The sequence below is a fragment of the Marmota flaviventris genome, chromosome 11, assembly GCF_047511675.1.
Source record: "Marmota flaviventris isolate mMarFla1 chromosome 11, mMarFla1.hap1, whole genome shotgun sequence".
Taxonomy (NCBI): Eukaryota; Metazoa; Chordata; class Mammalia; order Rodentia; family Sciuridae; genus Marmota; species Marmota flaviventris.
Genome location: NC_092508.1, coordinates 97,231,020 through 97,254,311, shown reverse-complemented (window position 1 = coordinate 97,254,311; position 23,292 = coordinate 97,231,020). Strand labels below are relative to the sequence as shown.

The window sequence follows — 23,292 nt, the reverse complement described above, 5'->3', positions numbered from 1 at the left end:
CACCTAGTTAGTTCATTCAAATAATTAATCCACTGATGAGGTCATAACTCTCATAATCTAATCATTTTTACCTCTGAACATTCCTGCCTTGTCCAACACATGAGCTTTGGGGGAAACACCTTATATTCAAACCATGACACCATTAAGTCTCAAGTTTTTGATTCTGTGACTATTTCAATGAAATTGACACAGGTACCAGTGGTGCACACCTGTAATACCAGCAGCTCAGGAGGCTGAGGCTGGAGGATCGTAGGTTCAAAGCCAGCCTCAGCAATTGAGCAAGGCTGTAAGCAATCTAGTAAGACCGTGTCTCAAAAATACATATATATCTTTATATATATGGGGCTGGGGATGTGGGCTCAGTGGTTAAGTACACTTGTATTCAATCCCTGATATAAAAAAAAAAACTAGTTTGGAAATCATAATCTTGACTTTATATATCCTTTCTTCACATTCAAATACATATTATATATTTCATATATTTTTTTCAAAAGCTCTAATTATTCATCTATCACTTTTCTCAAAAGAATCGACCTCTAAGAACATATTATTTCAATGTTACCATAGTAACTTTGTTGACTTATTTAAGTTTTTATAGGTGTTCCACATCTGGGATGATGGGAGAAAATGGTTAAATGGGTTTGTTTGTTGCTTGTCCCCCACAATCCTGATGGGTGTGCCTGCGTTGGCCATGAAACAGACTGTGGCAAGACATCATGGTGAGCATTTCCATGCTCTGGTCCCAGCCTCCCACCTGTGTCCTGGGCTTCACGGATGACCCATGGCCAGTGACTAAGCCCTTTCTTCAACCAGCACATTTTTAAAAAGGAATTTGAAAACCCCTAGGCAAGCCACGCCCTCAGCAAGCCCCACCACCTGCCCGTCTCACACCTAGTGGTCTGACCCTTAAGTTGCCTGCTTGGCTCACAGGTCCTTGTCCGGATCCTCCTTTCCTTCCTCCTATCTCTGGGTTTGTCCTCTGCTTTGCCTTCTCAGCTGCAGGGGCTAGCTGAGCCCTGGCAGGTCACCCAAATCCTAGCACAGTACTTGTATTTTGGAGCATTAAGTCAATCATTCCTAACAACTATTCAAAGGTACCCCGTTCTGCGAACAGTAATGAAAAAAAAAAAAATAATAACAATGAGATTATTGATCAATCAAGGCTTTTTCCTAACAACTATTTAAAGGTACCCCGTTCTGCGAACAGTAATGGAAAAAAAAAATTAACAATGAGATTATTGATCAATCAAGGCTTTTGTTTCTGCAGATGATTTTATTACAGAAATGTTCACACATATGTAAAGCAGAGAGAATAATGTCATGAACCCTTGAGTACCCACCACCAGCTCCAACAACTAGCAACATCTGCCCCATTTGATTCCTCTCTTCCTCCCTGGGCCTCCGACACCTTCCCACACACCCATCAGCCATGCCCACAGCAAGCTAGGTTATTTTTAATCAAATTCAAGATGCTATAACATTTTATCCATAAACATTTACATCTATAAAGATAGCACCAAGAGATAAGATCTGTCTTTTTTTTAAAGCATAACTACCATTATCACACCAATAATAACAATAATTCCTTAATATCATCACATAAACAGTATTCAGATTTCCCCAATTCATGCCCCCTTTTTCTCTCTCCATGGATTTGTTTGGCTCTTTTCTTGTAATTATCTTTAAAAATCTCTTTACAAGTTGTTTACTTGAATCTGATTCAAGTTAACACCAGTATTGCTCTTGGTTGATAAATCTCATAAATTTCTCTTTTTCTATAACAGTTCCCCCTTCCTTTTTTTTTTTTTAACACTTATTTGTTGAAAAACTTGGGTGTCTTATGGTTGACAGAGCCGTGGCTGTTGTTGCTGCCCAGCACCAAAAAAAAAAAAAAAGGATCTCACCACTTACCACTAGGCCAGAAAAAGATCCAGACTCAAAACCAGAAGTCCAGTTTCTAGCGAAGGCCCATTACTTTCACATCATGGTAAAGTCAAAGAATCGTAAGTCGAACCTTCGTAAATCAGAAACTGTAGTCTGGATTTTGTTGATTGCATTCCTTATAGTTTTGGCATGTCCCTCTCTACCCTCTATGCACATAAACTGACAGTAGATTTAGAGATATTTCCCATTCAATTCCAATTTCTTCATGAGGCACCCCGACATCAGAGGCTCCTAATATCTGCTGTGTCTCTTTTTGTACTTTGATGTTGGGCGGGGGGTGGGGGGGTGAGGTCACCCTCTGTCCTGCACTTCACTATTCACTCTCTTAACTTCAGGCAGGACCACCATTCCCTAGAGAGTTGCACGGTGTGCACAGCCAATAAGAGGTTGCTTAGTAAATTCTCAATATCTTTTAAATTTCAGTCTCAAACAGAATATAATTTCATCTCATTTTTAAAAGTTTATATATATGCTGCTACCTCAAAGTAATTCAACACTTGGCTGATTATAGGACACGATTTCATATTTAACTCTACCTATTTTTATAGCATTCATGTTTAAGCTAGTCTATCATCACACAGAGATTTCAACGTTATCATATACTTTATAAAAATAGCATGTGAAAAGGATATTATTTCCATTTTTTGAAGGGTTATTTTGTAGAATAGGGAAAAGATGCATGGTATATATTAGGTAAATTTTTTATAAGGATTATGTAAAAAGAAACAGCATGGAATTGAGAATAAGATGTTTCAGGCATGACAGCAAGAACAGAACATTATAAAATCATGTGTTTTGGGTTTTTTTCCCATTAGCAACCAGGAAACAGCATAAAAAGCAACAAAACTTAGCACAACGAATATTCCTGAGAGCCAAGGCTTCCCATTAGAGCCTCAAATAAGCACCAACAGCTGGATCTCATTTCCAGTTTGAATATTTAAAATGACACACACAAAAAAATAAAAAATAAAATGACACACAAATATAAAAATGCTATTATAGACTTTTTTTCTCCTTGAAATAAAAAATATTCTAATGTTACACTGGTTCCCATGATGACTGACTTATTTCTCTCAACTTAGGTGCTGTAGTTGGGATCTGGCCTGCTGGAATGTCCCCAAAAGGCCATGTGTCAAAGGCTTGGTCCCTAGCTTGGTGCTCTCTGGAGCCGGTGTGATCTTTAAGAGGTAGGGCCTGATGGAAGGTCCTTGGGTCACTGGGAGATTGCCCTCAAAGGGGATTGTGGGATATAAGTCTCTTCATCTTCATGTCCCAGCCATGAAGCGAATGGTTGGCTGGGCCACACACTCCTGCCATGATGTGCTGTCCTCCCTACTAAAAGTCTAAAAGCAGAAGATTCACCTAATGATAGACTGAAACCTCCATCATGGTAAGCCAAAATCAACCTTTTCTCTGTTTAAGTTGATTTATCTCAGGTATTTGTTATAGTAACAGAAAGCTGCATCATATATCAGGCAACACAATTTTACATTGTCATAGTTTCAGTTCTTCTACATCTGCTAGGGTTTGATTTGGTTGAAGGAAAAAATCTGACTGTTCTTGATTTCACCAAGGGCTTTTTTATATGTCTTTAAAATAAAAATGAATATTCATCTTCTTTAGGAGCTATGACTAGAAAGGCAAGCTCTGGTTTGGAGAGGAGAATAAGAGTACCATCCTTTTAATTTGAGAACCCTTCTTTTGGGATCGAAATCTGATGCTTAGGATAAAACATTGCTTCTGGTGTTTTCATCCCATGATCATAGCATTACAAGAGGCATTCTTAGTGTTCCCTCTTCAAATTAGAAAAAAAAAATTAGTTGAAATTGCCTTCTACCAAAGCCCTGATGTCAGTATTAGAGAACATATATGTTCAAGAACTGAATTTGTCTAAACCATTTCTTTACACAAATGTACAGAATATATCCAGGCACTAAAAACGGAGTAGAGGACAGTGTGGCACATGGGAATTCAGTGCCACTGCTTTTTAAACAGCTGTTTCCCCAAAGAAAAGGCAACTTCTGGCAGGCAAAAGTAAAATAGCCCTCTCACTGCATTCCTTAGCATGATTTCCAAGTCTTCGAGAGCCCGGAAGGCCAGTTGATCCCAAGGCAGCCTCTAGAGCCCCTCCTCCACTGCTGTGGCCAGGGATACACACACACCCAGTGCATGCTGACAAGCCAGCTCCACTCCACCAGCCCGGGTTCCAAACCCAGGCTTACTTTCTGTTAACAAAACGTACGTGGATGGGCTCCGCCGGGGTCAGAAGCCCGTGGGTTTTTGCATGAACAGCTTTAGTCCAAGAAGATGTTTTGATCTCAAAATGCTGAAGCAACTAAAAAGAGAAAGAGAAAGAGAAAGAAGGATTCAACATTGGGACAGGGCTAGGGTATGTCTCAAGAGCACTTGCCTGGTATGTATGAGGCCCTGGGTTCCATCCCAAACACCACCCACACACAATACATGGGGGCAGCAGAAGATTCTGGATGCTCTTCGAATGCTTTTACTCCTCCTATTGTGGCAAGAGGTTTCAGGGAGGTGAGGCAATGAGACGGTGCCTGTTCAACGTGGAGGCCAGTGACATGCTGGTCATTTGGAGATAGCATTAGATCTCGTACAACAGCTTTGCCTGTCCACTGAGCCACAGTAACGAAGAGGTGCACACAGAACGCTCTCATGATTCAGGTTTTATTCTTCATTTCAAAATCCTAGCCCCATTCTTTCCATTTTAGGTCTACATAAAGGAGGTATGGAAGGATCAAAGAGAATAGACCAAGTGAGATTTCGGGTTTCCTGCTGGATCACAACCTGCAGCTGCATCGGATACGACGCAGACACAGCAGCAAGGAGAGATGTTGGCAGGCGGGAGATGGTCCAACAGACTCTGGGTGTTGATGGCTGAATTTAAACATTCCTGACATGTTCCTTTGATTTTATTGCTCCTGTCTGCCATTCAAAAGTAGAACCAACCCTGCCTCCTAGGGTAAAAACTGGAAAGTGCCTAAATGATGGATTTTAAAGAACTCCAAAGTATCAATTGTCCGAAAGCAATAACCTGCCCAGCCAGTTGGCAAGGCCATCCTTGGGCTTAGGCAACAAAAGACAACTTGCTCTAATACAGATTCCTAGTAGGGATGGGGGCCTCACTCAACTCATTCAGACAATGCAGGTGGCAGATGAGCTGTTGACAATATAACCTCCAACTTGTGACTAGGCTGTCCCCACTCTGCCCTGCCTCTCTCTCCAGCCTTATCTCCCAGGCAAAGACTAAAGGCCCATTGATAGGTCCTCGGGGTAGGCTTCAGATCCAGGATGGAGTCAAACAGGGATCAGGGTCAGGGTTTCAATGAGGACATTCATTCTTTGGTCATCATTAAAAGAAATGAGCAGAATGGTGTGTCTTTGGGCAGCTCCACAGTGTACGAGCACCAACGTGGCCTTGTCTAAACGTCTAACCTCTGACCTTTCACTCTGACCTTGCACATTGCTCCCCATGTGATGAGGTTTGAAGACCACTCATTTGCCAGGAACTATTGGTCTGTCTTGAGAACACCCCATGTGACAGCAGGACTATTGAGCTCAGGGCTCCAAGAACTCCCCACACCCCATTAACATACACATACCACCTAGGCTTCAGGATTCAGCATCTTCACCTTCCACCAAACAGAATCCCAAGGAGGAAAGAAATGTGGCAGGGCCTATGGGGTTGAGATAGTCCCTGCCCAGGATGGTGTTTTACAGTACATGAGGGATTTTATGCAAACCCCTTGCTTGATTTTTAAGTTTTCAAAACTGAGTCCTCTTTCTTTACCTGAAAGTTCCGACCCAGTTGAGCCCAATAAGAGAGGTCACGCCCAAGGCCAGAGTTTGCCTTGCCTGCCTCACCTGGATCATGACCAGGTGAATTTCCAGCTCTGCGATTCTCCGCCCAATGCAACTGCGCACCCCATAGCCAAAGGGGATGGACCCAAAATTGTCGACTCTGTCCAGGCTTCCTTTTCGCAGCCAGCGCTCGGGCCTGAACTCCTTGGCCCGAGGGAAGTTCTCATCCTCGTAGGAGGTGGCATAGTGGCAGAGGGCCAGCTGGGTCTAAAAAAAAGAAAGAAGAGGATCACTTGAAGGCAGAGCAGACTGTCCCTTCAGAGAGGCCCCTGGCCTGGGGGAGCCACAGAAGGTCCACACAGACCCAGATGGACCACACTCTTCCTTCCCCTCACACTTCCTGGCCCACTCCCATGTCAATACAGCCTCTGAGAGAGCGAGTTCCAATCTTTGGGAAACTGGCAGAGCAGAGCTGCTTCTTTTATGGGGCAGAGCCTGGGGCTAGAGGGAGTGGCCCTGTGCACTACAGAATCCTCTTGTTTTGCTTTTGAGGAGTATGTTTCCAGAGCAGTCAGACCACACAAGTCATCTCACTGCTAAAGCACCATCTTCATAAGCACGGTATAAGAAAGGGACAAAGACTCCCTGAATGTCGAAGCAGATTTCCAACGCAACCACCAGTGCCCAGCCCTGCCCCTACACCCCTGTCATGGCCACCAAACTCACGCCTTTGGGAATCAGATATCCGCCAATAACCAGGTCTTCTTGGGTGACACGGCCATTCCCTGGTAGCACTGGAAACAGCCTGGAATGGAACCAATGGGAACAGGAATGGAACAGTGACTCTTAAACTACTTCATTAAACATTTAGGCATCTGAATATATTGCCACATCCATTAAACATTCTAAAAAACAGCTGGGTGCAGTGATGCCCACCGGTAATCCCAGCAAATCGGGAGGCTGAGAATCCCAAATTCAAGTCCTCAGCAATTTAGCAAGACCCTGCCTCAAAATTAACAAAAATTTTTTTAAAAAAATTTAAAAAGGGCTGAGGATATAGCTCAGGAATAAAGCACTCCGGGGTTCTATCCCCAGTACCAAAAGAAAAAAAAATCTAAGAAGTGACAGTGTACAGTTTCAACTAAATCTTCTAAGAAGGATTCAACAGCAAGTATTCTGGGGAATATGAAAAGGGTTACAAGGTCAAAAAAGTTTGCAAAACACAAAGCAAAGCTTTGAACATGGTCTTATGTTCTCAAGGGGGGAAAAAAGTTACAAGTTTCTGAAATTTTATGTGTACATGGGACCACTTTATCAAAGAATAGTTCATAGGATTTAGGATCCTAAGAATCATTTAAGAAACAGTACTTCAGTTCTCAAATTGTCCTGAACAAAGAATTCTTTTAAAAAATTAAATTCATTTTTTTTAAGGTTCTGGGGATTAAACTTAGGGCCGTACACTTTCTAAACACACATTTTTCCACTGAGATACACCCCCCAGTCCATTTTCTTTTTCTTTTTTTCAAGATCAGTCAGCATGCTTAAATTAAGGATTCAGTGTAAATTAAAGTATTGGTATCAAATAAGGTTTGAAAGAATTATTTTCACGTTTACTATAGAAAATAATCTTTGTTCTTTGTCATAGCAGTTCCTCCACAGAAGATGCTGGTTAGGGGGACTGCAGAGGGGGGAGGAATTTCACTGATCATAAATGTCCATCTCCCCCCAAAACCACCCCCCTTCCACCTAAGACAACCCAACTTTTCCACTGTCACTGAAGCCCTGTCCAGGAGCAAATGAGCCTCACTAAGTGGCTTCTCCAACTCAGACCAGGATGTTCACATGAGAACCACAGGATACTGTGAACAGGTCTGGTAATTAGCCTAACAATCCAGTGTCTTTTCCTGACAAAGCAATCTTGTTCCACTTTCTCTTCAGAGGAACACAGTCAAAACCATTGATCCAGGAGCCACTTGGAAACTCTGGATGGACCTACTGTATAAAGGAGGAATAGTATTCAGTGACTGCTTAAAAAATCTTTAGGAAGGACAATGGATATTCGAAAGACAGAGTAACTCTTCTCCTAATCCAGACAGGAGGAAAGATAGATAGTAACAAACATCCCTTTCCTACCCAGTTTAGCTGGTGGATGTAGACTGAGGATTTTGCTGAGACAAAGAATCGAGAGAAGAATGAACAGGGAAAGGTCATCAGGTACAAAGTTTCAGCTGAATAAGAGAAAGAAGTTCTGGTGTTCTTCTCTGCAGCATGATGACTACACTTAACAATATGTATTGCATGTTTCAAAACAGCTGAAAGGGAGGATGGTAAAGGGTCTCACCACTCAGAAGTGATCAATGATAAAAATGCTAATTACCTTGAATTCATCATTCCGATGTATGCTTGTGTTGAAACATCACATTACACCCCATAAATATATGCAACTATTATTTGCCAATTAAAAATAAAATAAAACTTTAAAAAAAAGAATCAGAGATAATAAAGGAGATAATTTGTTAACTTTTACCCCTGACTTGTACCTCAGGGTTTCCTTCAGGAGAGCTCTGACCAGCGGGACTTTGGGGACATCTGCTGCAGTTGGAACATGCCTTTCCCCCAAATTCTTGACTATCTCCCGATACATGGTCTGCTGCACTTCTGGGTGCCTTGCCAGGAGATACACTGCCCAGGATAACGTGAACGATGTCTAATAAGAGAAACCGGCAGGCACAGGCATGTCATGAGTAAAACCAAAGGTTTACACAGCAGTCAGAGTCAGATGTGACGTCCCCTGGGAATAAGGGTAGGAGCAAAACCATATCTATACCATCCTATCTTTGCATTTGAGTTATTACCCAGACAAAAGATTCTTCTCCTTATTTCAGACCAGAAAAATCAAACAACTACTTTTGGAACATCAACTCTATGACTCGAGTGCTTTTTTTTTTTTTTTTGGTGGGGGGGGGGGGCGCTACAGGTGATTGGACATAGGGACACTTAACCACTGAGCAACATTCCCGGCCTTTTTTGAGAAACAGGGTCTCACTGAGTTGCTTAGTGCCTCACTAGGTTGCTGAGGCTGGCTTTGAACTCTTGATCCTCCTACCTCAGCCTCCTGAGCTGCTGGGATTACAGACGTGTACCCCCGCCCCATGCCCAACTCAAGGACCCTTCCAATGAAGAGTCATGGGGGAAATTATTTCAGCACTTTTTGAATTATTTCAGAGCAATGTGCCTCCTCTCTAGGGAACCCTGGGGGACCTAAGGAATGACAGTCAAGGCTAGAAGTTCTGCCTGAACTTCACAGGACATTTGCAAAGGTTACCTGTTTTTTTGTTGTTGTTGTGGTTTAAAAAGGGGCCTAAACCTGTCCACTTTTAAAAGACCTGAGAACCATGACATTCTGGCATCCCACAGGCCCATGATGGCTGAGCCTGGCCTGCTCCAGCTGCCCTAATCTAGAGATTGGGGAGTGCTAGAAGGACACCAGTCAGTCATTGTTCCTATCAATTTATCAACAAAAATCAGCAACTAGCCATAGAGTCTCTCATTTGTGTAGTGTTTTTTTAGTTTGGTTCGGTTTGGTTTTTTAATGTGGTACTGGGGATTGAACCCAGGGCCTCTCATCAACCAGGCAAGCACTCCACCACTGAGTTACACACCCAGCTCTGCGATATCATTTTTTAATACCACTTCTTGGTCTGATTACATTTCCAGTTATTTAGAATAATTCTATTTTATTATACTAAGTCCCAAGAGTTCCACTAAAATTAATACCACTATCTATGTGACTGTATTTCACTTGCTTGTAAGGAAATTCCACAGTCTAAATTCTTTTTCTTTCAATCTAATTTAATTATACCACATGAATATCATTTCTCCTCCAAGTCAATTGGTAGTGTTCTGTTTCATTCTGATATCGAACACTTCTTGGTCACAGTATATTATTCGATTGCTACCCTAATGTATTCTACTAACTCGGATTTCATTTAAATGAGATCTCTATAAACATTTATCACATGGATTTGATTCACTAAAATCTCATTTAAATGAGATCCCTATAGAAATTTAGTACATGCTTATAGAGAGCAGGCTCTCCCATAATTTATAACATATAATACAATGTTCAAGCTCTTCCTTATAAATGAGAAAAAAATTATTTAGATGCTTTCTATTAAGAGAACAGAAAAATTATATTAGACTCATGTCCTTAGGGGAAAATGAAACATGGCATGCAATGGTACAATATTCAATGATTTTTTTAAAAAAAAGAGTAAATTACTGTTAAATACTACCACATGGATGAATCTCAAAGTCACTTCTCTGAGTGAAGGAAGCCAGATGCAGAGTAATATGTATTGTACAATTCCACTGACATAAACTTTAGAAAAATATGGTAGTGGTTTCATAAATGCTTGCTGCAAACAATCTGTATCAAATTATACAGTTTAAATAGATGCAGTTTATTATGGACAAATCACACTGCACTGAAGTTGATTCCTTAAAAAAAAAAAAATGAGTTTGAAATTGTAAGAATGTTTCCTGGCTTTCATTCCAGGACACAGAAAAGGACCCGGTCCCATCTCAACCCCACTCGTTAAGATACTCTAAATTACCACCAGGGGGCAAGAGGTACAAGTGTGTACAAATTGACTCCTAGACCAGGCGGTTCTTTCATTCCTTCCAGATGCAAGTGGTGTCTTGGTGTGAGCAAATTCACACCATTCATCACTTTTACATAATCAGGATAATCACTGATTGCATCAGTTAGTTTCCATTTAAATCTTACTCTTTTTGTTTTATCCTTGCAGAATTTCTGGAAGAAGTTTATACTTTGTTTCTACATGTTTATGTGACATTATCACAAAAGTGATATAGGTTAGCCAGGTGCAGTGGTGCATGTCTATAATCCCAGCAATTTGGGAGGCTGAGGCAAGAAGATTACAAGTTTCAGGCCAGCCTCAGCAACTTAGCAAGGCCTTAAGAAACTCAATGAGACCCTGTCTCAAAATAAAAAATAAAAAGGGCTGGGGATGTGTCTCTCTGGTAAAACACCCCTGGATTAAATTCCCAGTACCAAAAAAAAGTCAACCCTGGTTTGGGGGGTTCTTTTTCCTCCTTTTAAAATGGAGCTCTGTGCCTTAATCAAGGTCAGGAAGCACTTGCATGAAGGAAAAGCATGATGTGACAAGCTCAACTGCTTTTTACTTTCCAGACACACCAACAGAAGCACCCTCTCCAGCCCAGCGCTTCTCCACTTTGCTGCCAGAATTTCATTCAATTGACTGTCTTCCACCACGTACTAGAAGTACAAGCCTGTTGTTTTGTTTGTTTGTTTGTTTCCCTGCTTCACTACTTCCTTTTAGCAAAATTTGAACCTGTTCTGGGGCTAGGGGTTTAGCTCAGCAGCAGAGCCCTTGGCTCTGAGGCCCTGGGATCAGCTGGCATTCATTAGGCCATGGGTTGGATCCCCAGAACCACAAAATAAATAAAACTCCCCTGTACCTACACCCACGTGTATACCATTTTTCAAACACAAGCAAATATGTCATATTACATGTTTTAGGAAGGAATATGACTCCCCAGTCCCTGGACCTCAGCCAGGAAATCCCCTGTTAACAACCCAGTGAGTATCCACCACACTGCTGCATGGCCACATGGTCACATACAGACACGTATATGCACATAGATGGGGAGGGGATGATGCCACAGTGTCTTGCTAATGGGATCGCCTTGAAGTCCATTGGCATTGCTGTTTCATTCTGATAATGAACCCTTCTTGGTCTCGATTCAATTCTCTAGCTTCAAATTGATATGTTTACACACACACGTGCACATGCACACATATTTACAAGTCGAACTGTTTTAAGTTTTCTTTCTTTACACTCTCTATATAACAGGTCGTGGGTTTTGTTTTTTTCTTTTTATTTGTTTATTTGTTTTAATTTTTAGTTGTAGATGAGCACAGTACCTTTATTTTAGTTATTTATGTGGTGCTGAAGATCAAACCCAGGATCCCATGTGTGGAAGGCAAGCGCTCTACCACTGAGCCACAACCCCAGCCCAACAGTTTGTGGTTTTAAAGTTAACCAGGCTTTATAAAATGAATTCCATAGCTTGACAAATTTCAAAGGGTAAATAACAAGGTGTTAATGTCTGTGTCCTCTTCATGGCTGATATTATGAAATAGTGAACAAAATGTTGGCAAATGGGGAATGATTTTTAAACTGGAACACTTACTGTGATTTTACATGTGTGATAATGGAATTGTGGTTATGTTTTTCACAGAATTGACTGTGTAGTTTTGTTTTACATTTTACAGAAAGAAAGTTTTCTCCTGGCTATTTTCTGCTAAAACAGGTGGCCTCAGTATATGTAGGGATTGGTTCCAGGACCCTCCCTGGATATCAGAGTCTGCATATGCTCAAATCATAAAACAATAGCATGGCACTTGCATATGATTTACATATAATTTACATACCCCTCCCCCATACTTTCAATCATCTCTAGGAGATTCATAACACCTAATGAAATGTCAATGCAAATAGTTGTCATAATGTATTACCTATGAAGTGATATAATAATGTTCATGCACATGTAATTTTTTTTCCCTGAATATCTTCAAGCCAGAGTTGGCTGAATCTACAGGTATGGAACCTGCAGATATGGAAGGCCAACTATACAAACATGTACAGTGCACTTAAAGTATCTGCCCTATTAGGAATGGAACCATCTTTTGACCCAGCTATCCCTCTCCTCAGTCTATACCCAAAGAACTTAAAAACAGCATTCTACAGGGGCACAGCCACACCAATATTTACAGCAGCACAATTCCAAATAGCTAAACTGTGGAACCAACCTAGAAGCCCTTCAGTAGATGAATGGATAAAGAAAATGTGGTATATATACACAATGGAATATTACTCTGCAATAAAAGAGAATAAAATCATGGCATTTGCCAGTAAACAGATGGAGTTGGGGAATACAATGTTAAGTGAAGTTAGCCAATCCCCAAAAACCAAATGCTGAAGGTTTTCTCTGATATAAGGAGGCTGATTCATAGTGGGTAGGGAAGGGGAGCATGGGAGGATTAGATGAACTCTAGATAGGGCAGAGAGTGGGGAGGGGAAGGGAGGGGACAAGGGGGTAGGGAAGATGGTGGAATGACATGGACATCACTGCCCTAAGTACACGTATGAAGACATGAATGGTGTGAATATACTTTGTATACAACCAGAGATATGAAAAATCATGCTCTATATTGTAATGCATTCTGCTATCATGTATAACTAATTAGAATAAAAGTTTTTTTAAGAATTTTAAAAAACTGGTAAATAAAAATAAAAAAGTATCCGCCCTACAAAGAAACACTCCACCAGAGCATGGGGAAAGCAGTGCCGCGCTTCATTCATTGAGAAAATAAGCACAGGTACTTACTGTGTCAACGCCAGCCAGCAGCATCTCGGTCATGTTGGCGTAGATCTCCTCCAGCGTCAGTGTCCGGCTAAGGAAGAGGTATGTGAGAAGTCCCCCGCTCACCCTCTCCCCTCGGTCCAATTGGCACTGTATGTCCCTCAACTTGTTGTCGACATGAATTTGGCCTGTTGGAAAATGGTATTTCTTTGAAAAGCAGTTTGGGTTGAGAATAACCACTTCTGTCTCAAGTCTCTCTTGGTCCTCCCCATGATGTAACTAACCCAGTGAAGTTTGCATAGCTGGTGACAGAGGCTAAGGAAACCCAGCCTGATCTCTTGTCAGCCTTGGGGTCTCATTCAAACACTCATTTGTGTATGAATGAAAAAACTAAAGCCAATCTAAACATTTATTCCTTCCTAAAAGTAATATCTATCTGGAAATGTTCTAATCCAATAACCAAGGAGTTATTATTATATTATTATAATATAGAGAAACAAGAATGCAGATTCTTTTTTTCACACTCTGGTTCCAGAAAAAGAAAAATGAATTGAGCAGGGCAAAGGCCATGATTATTATCTGAGATGTTACTACAAAAAGACAACAAAATATAATCTACAACAGAACCTGTATATTTAAATGAAGGCTGACCTTCAAAAAGACGCCACGGGACACATCTTTTGATATTAGCATTGTTCTAAAACATTTGGAAAGGCATTTTGGAAATCACTTTTTTCTTTTTGGAAACACCTTTTTGGTAAAAAAAAATTTCGATGCCAGGCTTGGTGGCACATACTTGTAGTCCAGAGACTCAGGAGGCTGACGCAGAAGGATCTCAAGTTTGAGGCCCCTCAGCAATTTTGCAAGGCCCTAAGCAACTTAGAGAGACCCTGTCTCAAAATAAAAAGATAAAGAACTTGGGATGTAGCTCAGTGGTTAGGCACCCCGCAGTCAAGCCTCAATATCATCTCCCCCATTTTTAAATTTATTTATTTATTTATTTATTTATACTGGGGATAGAACCCAGGAGCACTCAACCACTGAGCCATATCCCCAGCCCTATTTTGTATTTTATTTAGAGACAGGATCTCACTGAGTTGTTTAGCGCCTCACCATTGCTGAGGCTGGCTTTGAGCCACTGGGATTACAGGTGGGTGCCACCACGCCTGGCCCCAAATTTTCTGAGTTACATAAGAAAGCAAATCTTCTTTGTAGTGTCACTTTGAAAATAAATAAATATTCATCTTCCTAGCTCGTTTTCACTAGGTAACAAAACAAATGAATCTATCCCTTTCAAAAAAGCTGCAATGGAGAATGTTCAAATAAAAGTCTATCGGCCTCCAATTCCCCCAACAGTTTGAGTACTGACAGATTTACTGGACTAAAGATATTATCTTCCGGAGGGAATTTTATGTGCATGTGTCACTGCTAGCACATTTGCTCAAATAGAAAGAATTATAAAATGAAAATTAGGCCATGTAACTAGTAGTCATACCCCACATGCTTTTCTTGCTTATTTGAAAAACGAATATGAAAAAGTTATGAATGCAAATAACCTGTGGAGGTCCATCGGATCATCCTCAGCCATAATCACCCCCGCCCCCCGCCTGGAAACACTAGATACACAGCTGCAGTCCCATCACCCTACAGATGCCATAGGTGCCCTTCCTCCAGCCTTCTCTTACTGAATTTGAAGAGTCCATCCCAGGACCTGCAGAATTCTCGCCAGGGTTTGGGGATGAAGGGGCGGAGCCATCTGGGGATGGCACCTGCATACATGGAGGTTTTGAACATGCTGAACATGAGCTCCAGGGCTTCAATGTACTCCACTGTTGTCTGGGGGATGTGGTTCTCCAGGCATCCTAAGCGACTCTCGTAAAGGATGGTGGCCACACCTGGGTGGGGAAGACAGTTTAAAAGTTCTCTTCTCCTCCATCATTTACCATTATCAATACCATATCAATACGTAATATGTGGCATTAAAAATAACTTTCAAAAGTGGTCTAAGTGGGGCTGGGATTGTGGCTCAACGGTAGAGCACTCGCCTCTAATGGGTGGGACTGGGGTTTGATCCTCAGCACCACATAAAAATAAAGGCATTGTGTTGTGTCCATCTACACCTAAAAAATAAATATAAAAAAAAATTTTTTAAAAGTGGTCTAAGGGGGCTGGCTGCTGATGTGGCAGAATGGGATAGTGCATAGCTTGTGTACCCAAGGTCATGGGTTCAGTCCTCAGCACCACACACACACACACAAAGGATGCTCTGGGAGCCTTTCACGAGTCACTTTTATCATCCAATCTCCATCCTGAACTATAGGATGCTGTGCATGGTTAACTCTGCTTCATTTAAATAGCTCCCTTCACAGCCCTTAAATACATATTAGGAAACCCACCAGAGCCAGGCATGGGGGTGCACACTTGTCTATCCCAGTGACCCAGGATCAGGAGATCTGCAACTTGAGCAATGTAGCAAGAGCCTGTCTCAAAATAAAAAAAGAATAGGGATGTAGCCCAGTAATAAAGCACCCCTGGGTTCAATTCCCAGTGGTAGTGGGTGGGTAGAGGGGAAGCCCATCAGAAGGACTAGACAAGAAGAATCCTAGAGTTTAAGTAGCGTGGCTAAGGTTGCAGAGGACTGGAACTCAGGTCTGAGATAACAAACCTTGTGAGGAGAGTGAGCTCTCCAAGCCTGATGCTGCTCAGCCCCTTCACACCCGCCTCTCTAGTTTGTCCTAGTTCTGAGGAGGGAGGAAGCAAAACCCAACCAGGGCCCCTTCCTGCCTCATTTGGAGACTATGAATCAGCTTTCTGTCAAGGGGCTCAATGGGGATAATTGAAAACTGTCTCCTCCTGGGAATCCCAGACCCAGAGAGCTAAAGGAACAGAGGAAGTGACCTCATGGATCCGTGGAGGGTAGGATGGTTCACTGTGTTTATATTACAGTTCTCTGTTGATGTCATTGCTATTTTTAGAAAACATTCCTATCAGAATTTCAAAGTTAAAGGTACATTCATATATTGCTGGTGGGACCACAAATTGGTGCAATTCTGGGAAACTAAAGGGAGATTCCCGAAAAAACTAGGAATGGAACCACTATTTGACCCAGCTATCCCACTTCTCCATATATATCCAAAAGATTTAAAATCAGCATACTACAGTAGCCACATCAATGTTTATAGCAGCACAATTCACAGTAGCCAAGCCATGGAACCTATCTAGGTGGCCTTCAATAGATGAATGGATAAAGAAAATGTGGTACATATACACAGTAGATATTACTCAGCCATAAAGATTTTCCTGTAAATGTATGGGACTGAAGGTTATCGTGCTTAGTGAAATTAACCAGTCCCAAAAAGTCAAAGGTCAAATGTTTTCTCTGATAGGCAGACGATAATCCAAAATAAGGGGGTATGATTAAAAAAAAATAGAAGAAAGATCAGTGGAATGGAGGAAGGGGATTGGACAGGAAGGGGAGGGGATGGGATAAGGAAAGAACAATGGAATTCATGTGACTTAATCTCATCATCATGTATATCCACAAGACTCTGATTATTTTTAAAAAACTATAAGTAAATAGCAGGAAGATCAGTAGAGAGAAGGGAACAGAGGGAGGGAGGAAGGATTGGAAAGGGGAAGTCCTGGGGACTGGATTAGAGCAAATTATATTCCATGCTTTTATAACTGTCAAAATGAATCCTAATGTTGTATATAACTAACAAGAGCCAATTAAAATGGAAAAACAAAGAGATAGGCAATATAAAAATCTTTTTTAAAGTTAAAAAGAAGAATTAAAAATTAAAAGTAATGGAAACATTATTTTTAAAAAGATCCAGTACCACAAAAAAAAAAAAAAAAATGAGAAACCTGATAGAAGTGTCTTCCAGACATATTTTTAAGAAAAAAGCAATATGTTTTGTATACTCGAGGACATGGCTCAGTTGGTAGAGTGCTTGCCTCGAATGCACAAGGCCCTGGGTTCAATTCCCAGCACCAAAAAAAAAAAAAATAGGGTTGGGATGTGGCTCAGTGGTCGAGTGCCCTGAGTTTGATCCCTGGTATCCCTGCCCTGCCTTCCCCCAAAGAAGAAATAATCAAGATGTAAGGAAAATGAGTTGTGCTTAAAATATGCTAGGAGAAAGAGAGGATTTAAAATACATACATGTGTCTGTGTGTGTGTGTGTGTGTGTGTTTTGTATACTATCATTTATGTTTTAAAAGTAAAAAGAATATTCATGTGTATTCCATTGTAGGTACATAACAGATCTTGATGGACACATGAGAAACTGAGGGCCTTCGTCACAATAAGGAAGCAGGAGAATATTTGATGACTACCTTTTGGTTATGATATCTGAATTATCCGACAAGATGAAATGACTTTGTGATAAACCAAATATACATACACATATATACAGTCTATCCGTTCATAACTGTGGGTTCCTTTATTTTTAATTATGCTTTAAAAAAATGTGTAGTGACTAGGAACATGGATTCTTGAACTAAAATGACCCGGATTTGAAACTGATTTTAGTCTCTAAGAAAAGGAATTGGGGTATAACCTTGAGTAAGTTCTTTAGGAGGTCTCAGTTTTCTCTTTTGTCCAACAGCAGGGACACACCTGGTTCATGCTAGTGAAGCCAGAATTAAAGACAGGCAGTTCGTATAAATAGGTGATCCAGAGAATGAAGGCCAATTTGGGTCTCAGAAGTTGGAGATTGAAATGTTAATGCCTTCAGAGCCCTTCCTCCACCCTTATCAAGATAACTGGCCCCTGCTCTAACCTGTTGCTAAGGTAACCTGTCCCAGGGACTGTCCCTCCTTATATGGAGTTATAAAAGTTGTTAATTAATGCACCCTAGGCCCCCTTCCTTCCCAGATCACTCCACCTTGGCCCCTCCAGCCCATCTGCTTCTCATCTTTTGGCCATCCTACCTGAGCATCTCCTGAGCCTAATCAGAAAGGAGAGAGATAAGGGGGAAGAGAGCAGGAGAACAAAGAAAATCTAGGATGTATAAAAGAGGCAGAATGCTCTCATTTCTTGGGATACCAGGATACCAGCTATGGACCCTTCTCCCTCCCAGGAGAAGTCTATGTTACCCCTTTATAAATAAACCCTGCTTTATATGCCTGCCTCCGCGTGCTTCTCTAATATTAAGGAATGTGAAGAAGAACTTGTCCCCCATAACCGGTGGTATCACTAGCACTGTGGGGATGACATGTGTGTATGCATTGGGCTTACACCGCCCGGGGCACAGGAAATGCTCAAGGAAAGAAAACTACTTTTTTGGCAATTTTCCCATCTTTTGACTCCACCTCACCTTCCATTGAATATTTGAAGAAAAGGTCATTGACATTAGTCACCGTTTCCCCATCTTCTGCATGGCTCCTGAGGATGTAGATTTTTTTAATCAAATCAGCAATAACTTGGTTGACTTCTCCAGAGAAAATGGCCACATCTGTTGGTTTCAGAATTCTTTGTCTTAATACACTTCTCATCTTGAGCCACTGTTCACCTTCCCTAGAAAAACAACATGAATTTCAGATAATCTTACTTACATTGACATTCTGGGAAGGAATTCAAAAACCTATGAAAAACTTCCCATCCATAAAGAATCAATAAGAGCTGCCAATCAAAATGAGAATCAATGAGAGCTTCCAGTCAAAATTAGATAAACAAGAGCTACAGATCAAAACGAAATCAGCAAGAGCTGCTGGGAAGAGAGGAGGAATAACTTAACTCCTGTTAGAGCTTAAGTTGCTGCCCTTGAAGCAAACTTTAATTTTTTTTGCACCAGGGATTAAATCCAGGGGCACTTAATTCCCAGCTCATTTTTTTCTTTTCCTGTTTTTTGTTTTTTTGAGACAGGGTCTCACAAAGTTTCTTAGGGCCTCACTAAATTGCTGAGACTGGCTTTGAACTTATGATTCTCCTGCCTCAGCCTCCCGAGCCAGTGGGATTATAGGCATGCACCACAGTACCCAGCTCCTTGAAACAAAGATTAAGAAAAAATTACCACTGGGAATCATGTAATATGATTTCCTTTGAAAAACCTATTATGATAATATTGTAACATAATAATATTTCTCATAATAATATAATATTATAAAGATATGAAACTGATTAGCAAAAGAGAAATATATATATGTATATATATATACATACAAAAAGCTTATACATACATATATACACACAAAGTATATATGTATAGATACATATTAAGTTCGTATGTACACTTCTCATTTTGACCCTTAATAGCTGTGGGTTCCTCATCCATGGATTCAACTAACTGAAGATCAAAAATATTTTTTAAAAATTATGATTAGAGATTATTTAAAGCATACAGAAGTATTGTGTTGGTTTTGTGCAAATACTGCAGATTTTGGTATCATACAGGTGTCCTCAAACTAATCTGAGGATATCATGGTTTACTATTGATATTTAAAAAGAAAAAGGGAGCCAGGCACAGTAGTGCACACCTGTAATCCTAGCTACTTGGAAGGCTAAGACAGGAGGATCACAAGTTTAAAGCCAACTTCAGCAACTCAATGAGACCCTGTCTTAAAATTGAAAAATTAAAAGGGCTAGGAATGTAGCTCAGTGGCAAAGCCTCCCTGGGTTCCACCCCCTGTACCAAGAAAACAATAAAATAAATCTAAAAAGAAAACCAAAAAGGGTGACTGCAGCTCTTTCCCAGGGCGGTTGGGGGCTCCTGGCTGCACTTTAGAGGATGCCCAGCTCCCAGCCCTGGAACACCTCTCACTATGAAGGCAGGATGCTCAGTGAACAGTTTGCAGCAGGTCTGAGGACCGCTGCACACTGTCCCTCAGAGGGTTCCAGTGAGGCTGAGCTTTGTCCGGTGGCCCACAAAAGCAACCCCTCCCCATCCATCCACACTCAGTGTTTCCCTCCCATTCCTTCCTGGCTTCACCACTCCCAAATGAACCATTGCAATTAAACCCTTGCCTTGGGATCTGTTTTGGGTGACCCCAGCTAAGCCAGCCAGTCTCCTGGGCCAGGCTCCCTCTCCCCTTCCCACCTGTGGTAAAGTCACCAGCAATATGCAATATATACACACACACACACACACACACACGCACGCACACATATTATATATGTATGTATGTATATATATATATATATATATATATATATATAGAGAGAGAGAGAGAGAGAGAGAGAGAGAGAGAGAGAGAAATTGAATCTCTAGCCCACAGGAATTTGGGCCACGGATTACATGGACATTCTGGCCTCCTCCCTGCTTGGAACTGTGCCAATTATTTCTTCAAAGGTACCAACATGTTAATGAACCTTGTTCAGAATTAATTATCACAGTCAGCTATGAGACATGAAAATCACCATGGTGCTGGAGATTCTTAGCCCCCACTAGGGGATTTGCTTTTGGGTCTTACCCTCTTCTACAGTTTGGGTAAGTGTCCCCAGAGGCCCAAGTTAAATAAAGGCTTGGTCCCCAGTCCGTGGCACTACTGGGAGATGACGGTGACTTTAGGAGGTAGGACCCAGGAGAGGAAGTTAGGTCGTGTAAGGATGTGTCCTTTCAGGGGCTATGGGAACCCTTCCCTTGCCTCTGTCTCTTGCACTCCCCAGCTGCTAGGAGATGAGACTCTTCCTCCATCACTTGCTCCCCCCCATAATGTGCTGCTTCAACACAGGCCCAAAAGCAATGAGCCATCTGACCATGGACTGAAACCTCCAAAAGTATGAGCCAAATTAAATGTTTCCTTTTTTTTAAAGTTGATTATCTCAAGTCTTTTGTTACAGTGATAAAAAGTCAACAACCCTCCTTCCCCTGTCCTTCAGCTCCCTGGCTGTCACTGAGTAGACACCTAAGCTGAGAAGTTTGAGAAGAGCATTGGCCCATCATTCAGTCAGTGTGGCCTTCACCTTATCCCAGCCAGCAGACTTCTTCACAGAAGAGGAAGGAGAGCCCCACAGAGCTCTGCAGCTCCTGGTGTTGGGAGATCAGGCAAAGTGGCTATTTGACACTATTCCACTGAAACTTCTGTACTTTTTTAATAGATGGCTTTTAGGAAACCAGTGTCTTGTGCATTCCTTCCTGAGTTCCCTCCAACGCTTGGCACAGCCTGGCCTGCATACTCACGCTGAGATGAGCCCGGTGGCTCTCCCTCGTAAGTCTCGGTACTCCTGCCAGGACTCCATGTTGGCTCTTTGGGGAGCGGCCCGCTCCGCCCGGAGCACCTGAGCCACCATGTCGCGGTCTGCAATAGATACTACAAACTGAGGACCAAAGTGAGACTTGAAGATTTTTCCATATTCCTGTGTGTGCTTCTGCTGCAATACCGTGGAGAAACCAAAAAAAGGAAAAAACACACAAATATGATATACCTTCAATGTCAACATTCCTGTGTGTTAGAGAAGCAGAAAATGGGGGCAGAGGGAAACTGTATATTCATTCTATGGGACTGTATATCAGAGCAGTACCTTTACATTTGCACATAATCATATGCATAGAGGCTTGTTTATTTGTTAGCCGTGTGGTTTTTAAAATGCCATACTTCAATAAGAGAGAAATGTCTTCATGGACAGAGATGCACTAAGGAGACACACATCCTAAGCCAAATGAGCCCCAATCAACCAACCCCTACCCCACAGCCCAGCTCTACAGGAGCCTGCTCTGTGGAGTGAGTCCTCTGGGGAAATACAGTGGGCCTCTAAAAATGGCTTCCAGGGGTTCAGTGATAGAGCACATGGCTAGCATCGTGTACAAGTTCAATCCCCAGCACGAAAGGGAATAAAAACATTAATAAATAAATAAATAATTTTAAAAACCTGAAAGGGAAGGGAAAGGTATTTAGACTCTAGTCTAAAGGAGAAGCAAAATCATCTCTGTTCACAGATGACAAGATTCTCTATAAAGAAAATGTTAAGGAATTCATGGAAAAAAATAAATAGACATAACTCCTGATTCAATTTGAGTAGCTTATAGCTCTATGAATTTGTCCATGTCTTCAAGATTTTCTATTTGGGTATAAATTTTCAAAATAGGTTCTGATTATTGCCTGTATTTCAGTGGTGTCCGTCATGAGATTTCCTTTTTCATCACCAATTTTAGTAATTTGAGTTTTCTCTCTTTCTCTGATTCTTTTCAAAGAACCAACTTGTCGTTTTGTTGATTTTGGCGGGGGGCGGGGGGGATAGTTTATTTTGTTTCAATTTCATTGATTTCAGGTTTGATTTTAATTATTACCTGTCATCTACTGTTTTTGGTGTTAATTAGGTCTTTTTTCCCTAGGGCTTTGAGATGTAATGTTAGATAATGTATTTGTTGACTTTCTATTCTTTTAATGAATGAGCACAATGCAAATAAATTTCCTCTTATCGCTGTCTTCATAGTATACCAGAGATTTTGATATGTTGTATCGCTATTCCCATTTACCTCTAAGTATTTTTTTTATTTCATCCCTGATTTTTTCTACTAGCCATTCATCATTCAATAGCATATTGTTTAGTCTCCAGGTGTTAGAGTAACTTCTATTTTTTTTATTTTATCATTTATTTCTAATTGCATTTCATTATGATCTGATAGGATGCAAGGTATTATCTCTATTTTTTTTTTTTTTTTGTATTTTCTAAGAGTTGCTTTGTACCGTAAGATACAGTCAATTTTAGAGAAGGATCCATGTGCTTCTGAGAAGAAAGTGTATTCAGTCATCGACAGATGAAACGTTCTATATATGTCTGTTAAGCCTAAAGTATTAATTATATTTTTTAGTTCTATAGTTTCTTTATTTTGTTTTTCTTTGAAAGATCTTTCCAGTGGTGAAAGAGGTGTGTTAAAGTCACCCACTATTATTGTGTTGTGGTTTATTTGATTCTTGAAATTGACAAGGGTTTGTTTGAATCAGAAGGACATAGAAAATTTAAACAGATCAATTTCAAGCAAGGAAATTGAAGACATCATCAAAAGCTTACCAAGACAGAAAAGCCCAGGACCAGACAGATTCTCAGCCAAGTTCTACAAGACCCTCCAAGAAGAACTAACATCAAGCCTCCTCAAATTATTCCATGAAATAGAAAAGGAGGGAACTCTTCCAAACATTTTATGAAGCTAATATCAACTGAAGGACTTCAAG

At 41.0% G+C, this 23,292-nt stretch overlaps 1 protein-coding gene across 1 annotated transcript in view; it reads right to left on the bottom strand.

The window, feature by feature from the left end:
* Positions 1–4,162: 4,162 nt before the first annotated feature.
* Cyp27c1 (cytochrome P450 family 27 subfamily C member 1) overlaps positions 4,163–23,292 on the bottom strand; it is a 32,624-nt gene continuing 13,494 nt past the window's right edge. The window contains exons 2-9 of the mRNA XM_027936764.2: positions 21,300–21,490; positions 18,498–18,697; positions 14,865–15,074; positions 13,204–13,367; positions 8,307–8,473; positions 6,493–6,571; positions 5,830–6,033; positions 4,163–4,279 (exon numbers count right to left, since the gene is read on the bottom strand). Of these exons, the coding sequence (XP_027792565.2) occupies positions 4,163–4,279; positions 5,830–6,033; positions 6,493–6,571; positions 8,307–8,473; positions 13,204–13,367; positions 14,865–15,074; positions 18,498–18,697; positions 21,300–21,490 (1,332 nt within the window). The remainder of the gene's footprint in view (positions 4,280–5,829; positions 6,034–6,492; positions 6,572–8,306; positions 8,474–13,203; positions 13,368–14,864; positions 15,075–18,497; positions 18,698–21,299; positions 21,491–23,292) is intronic.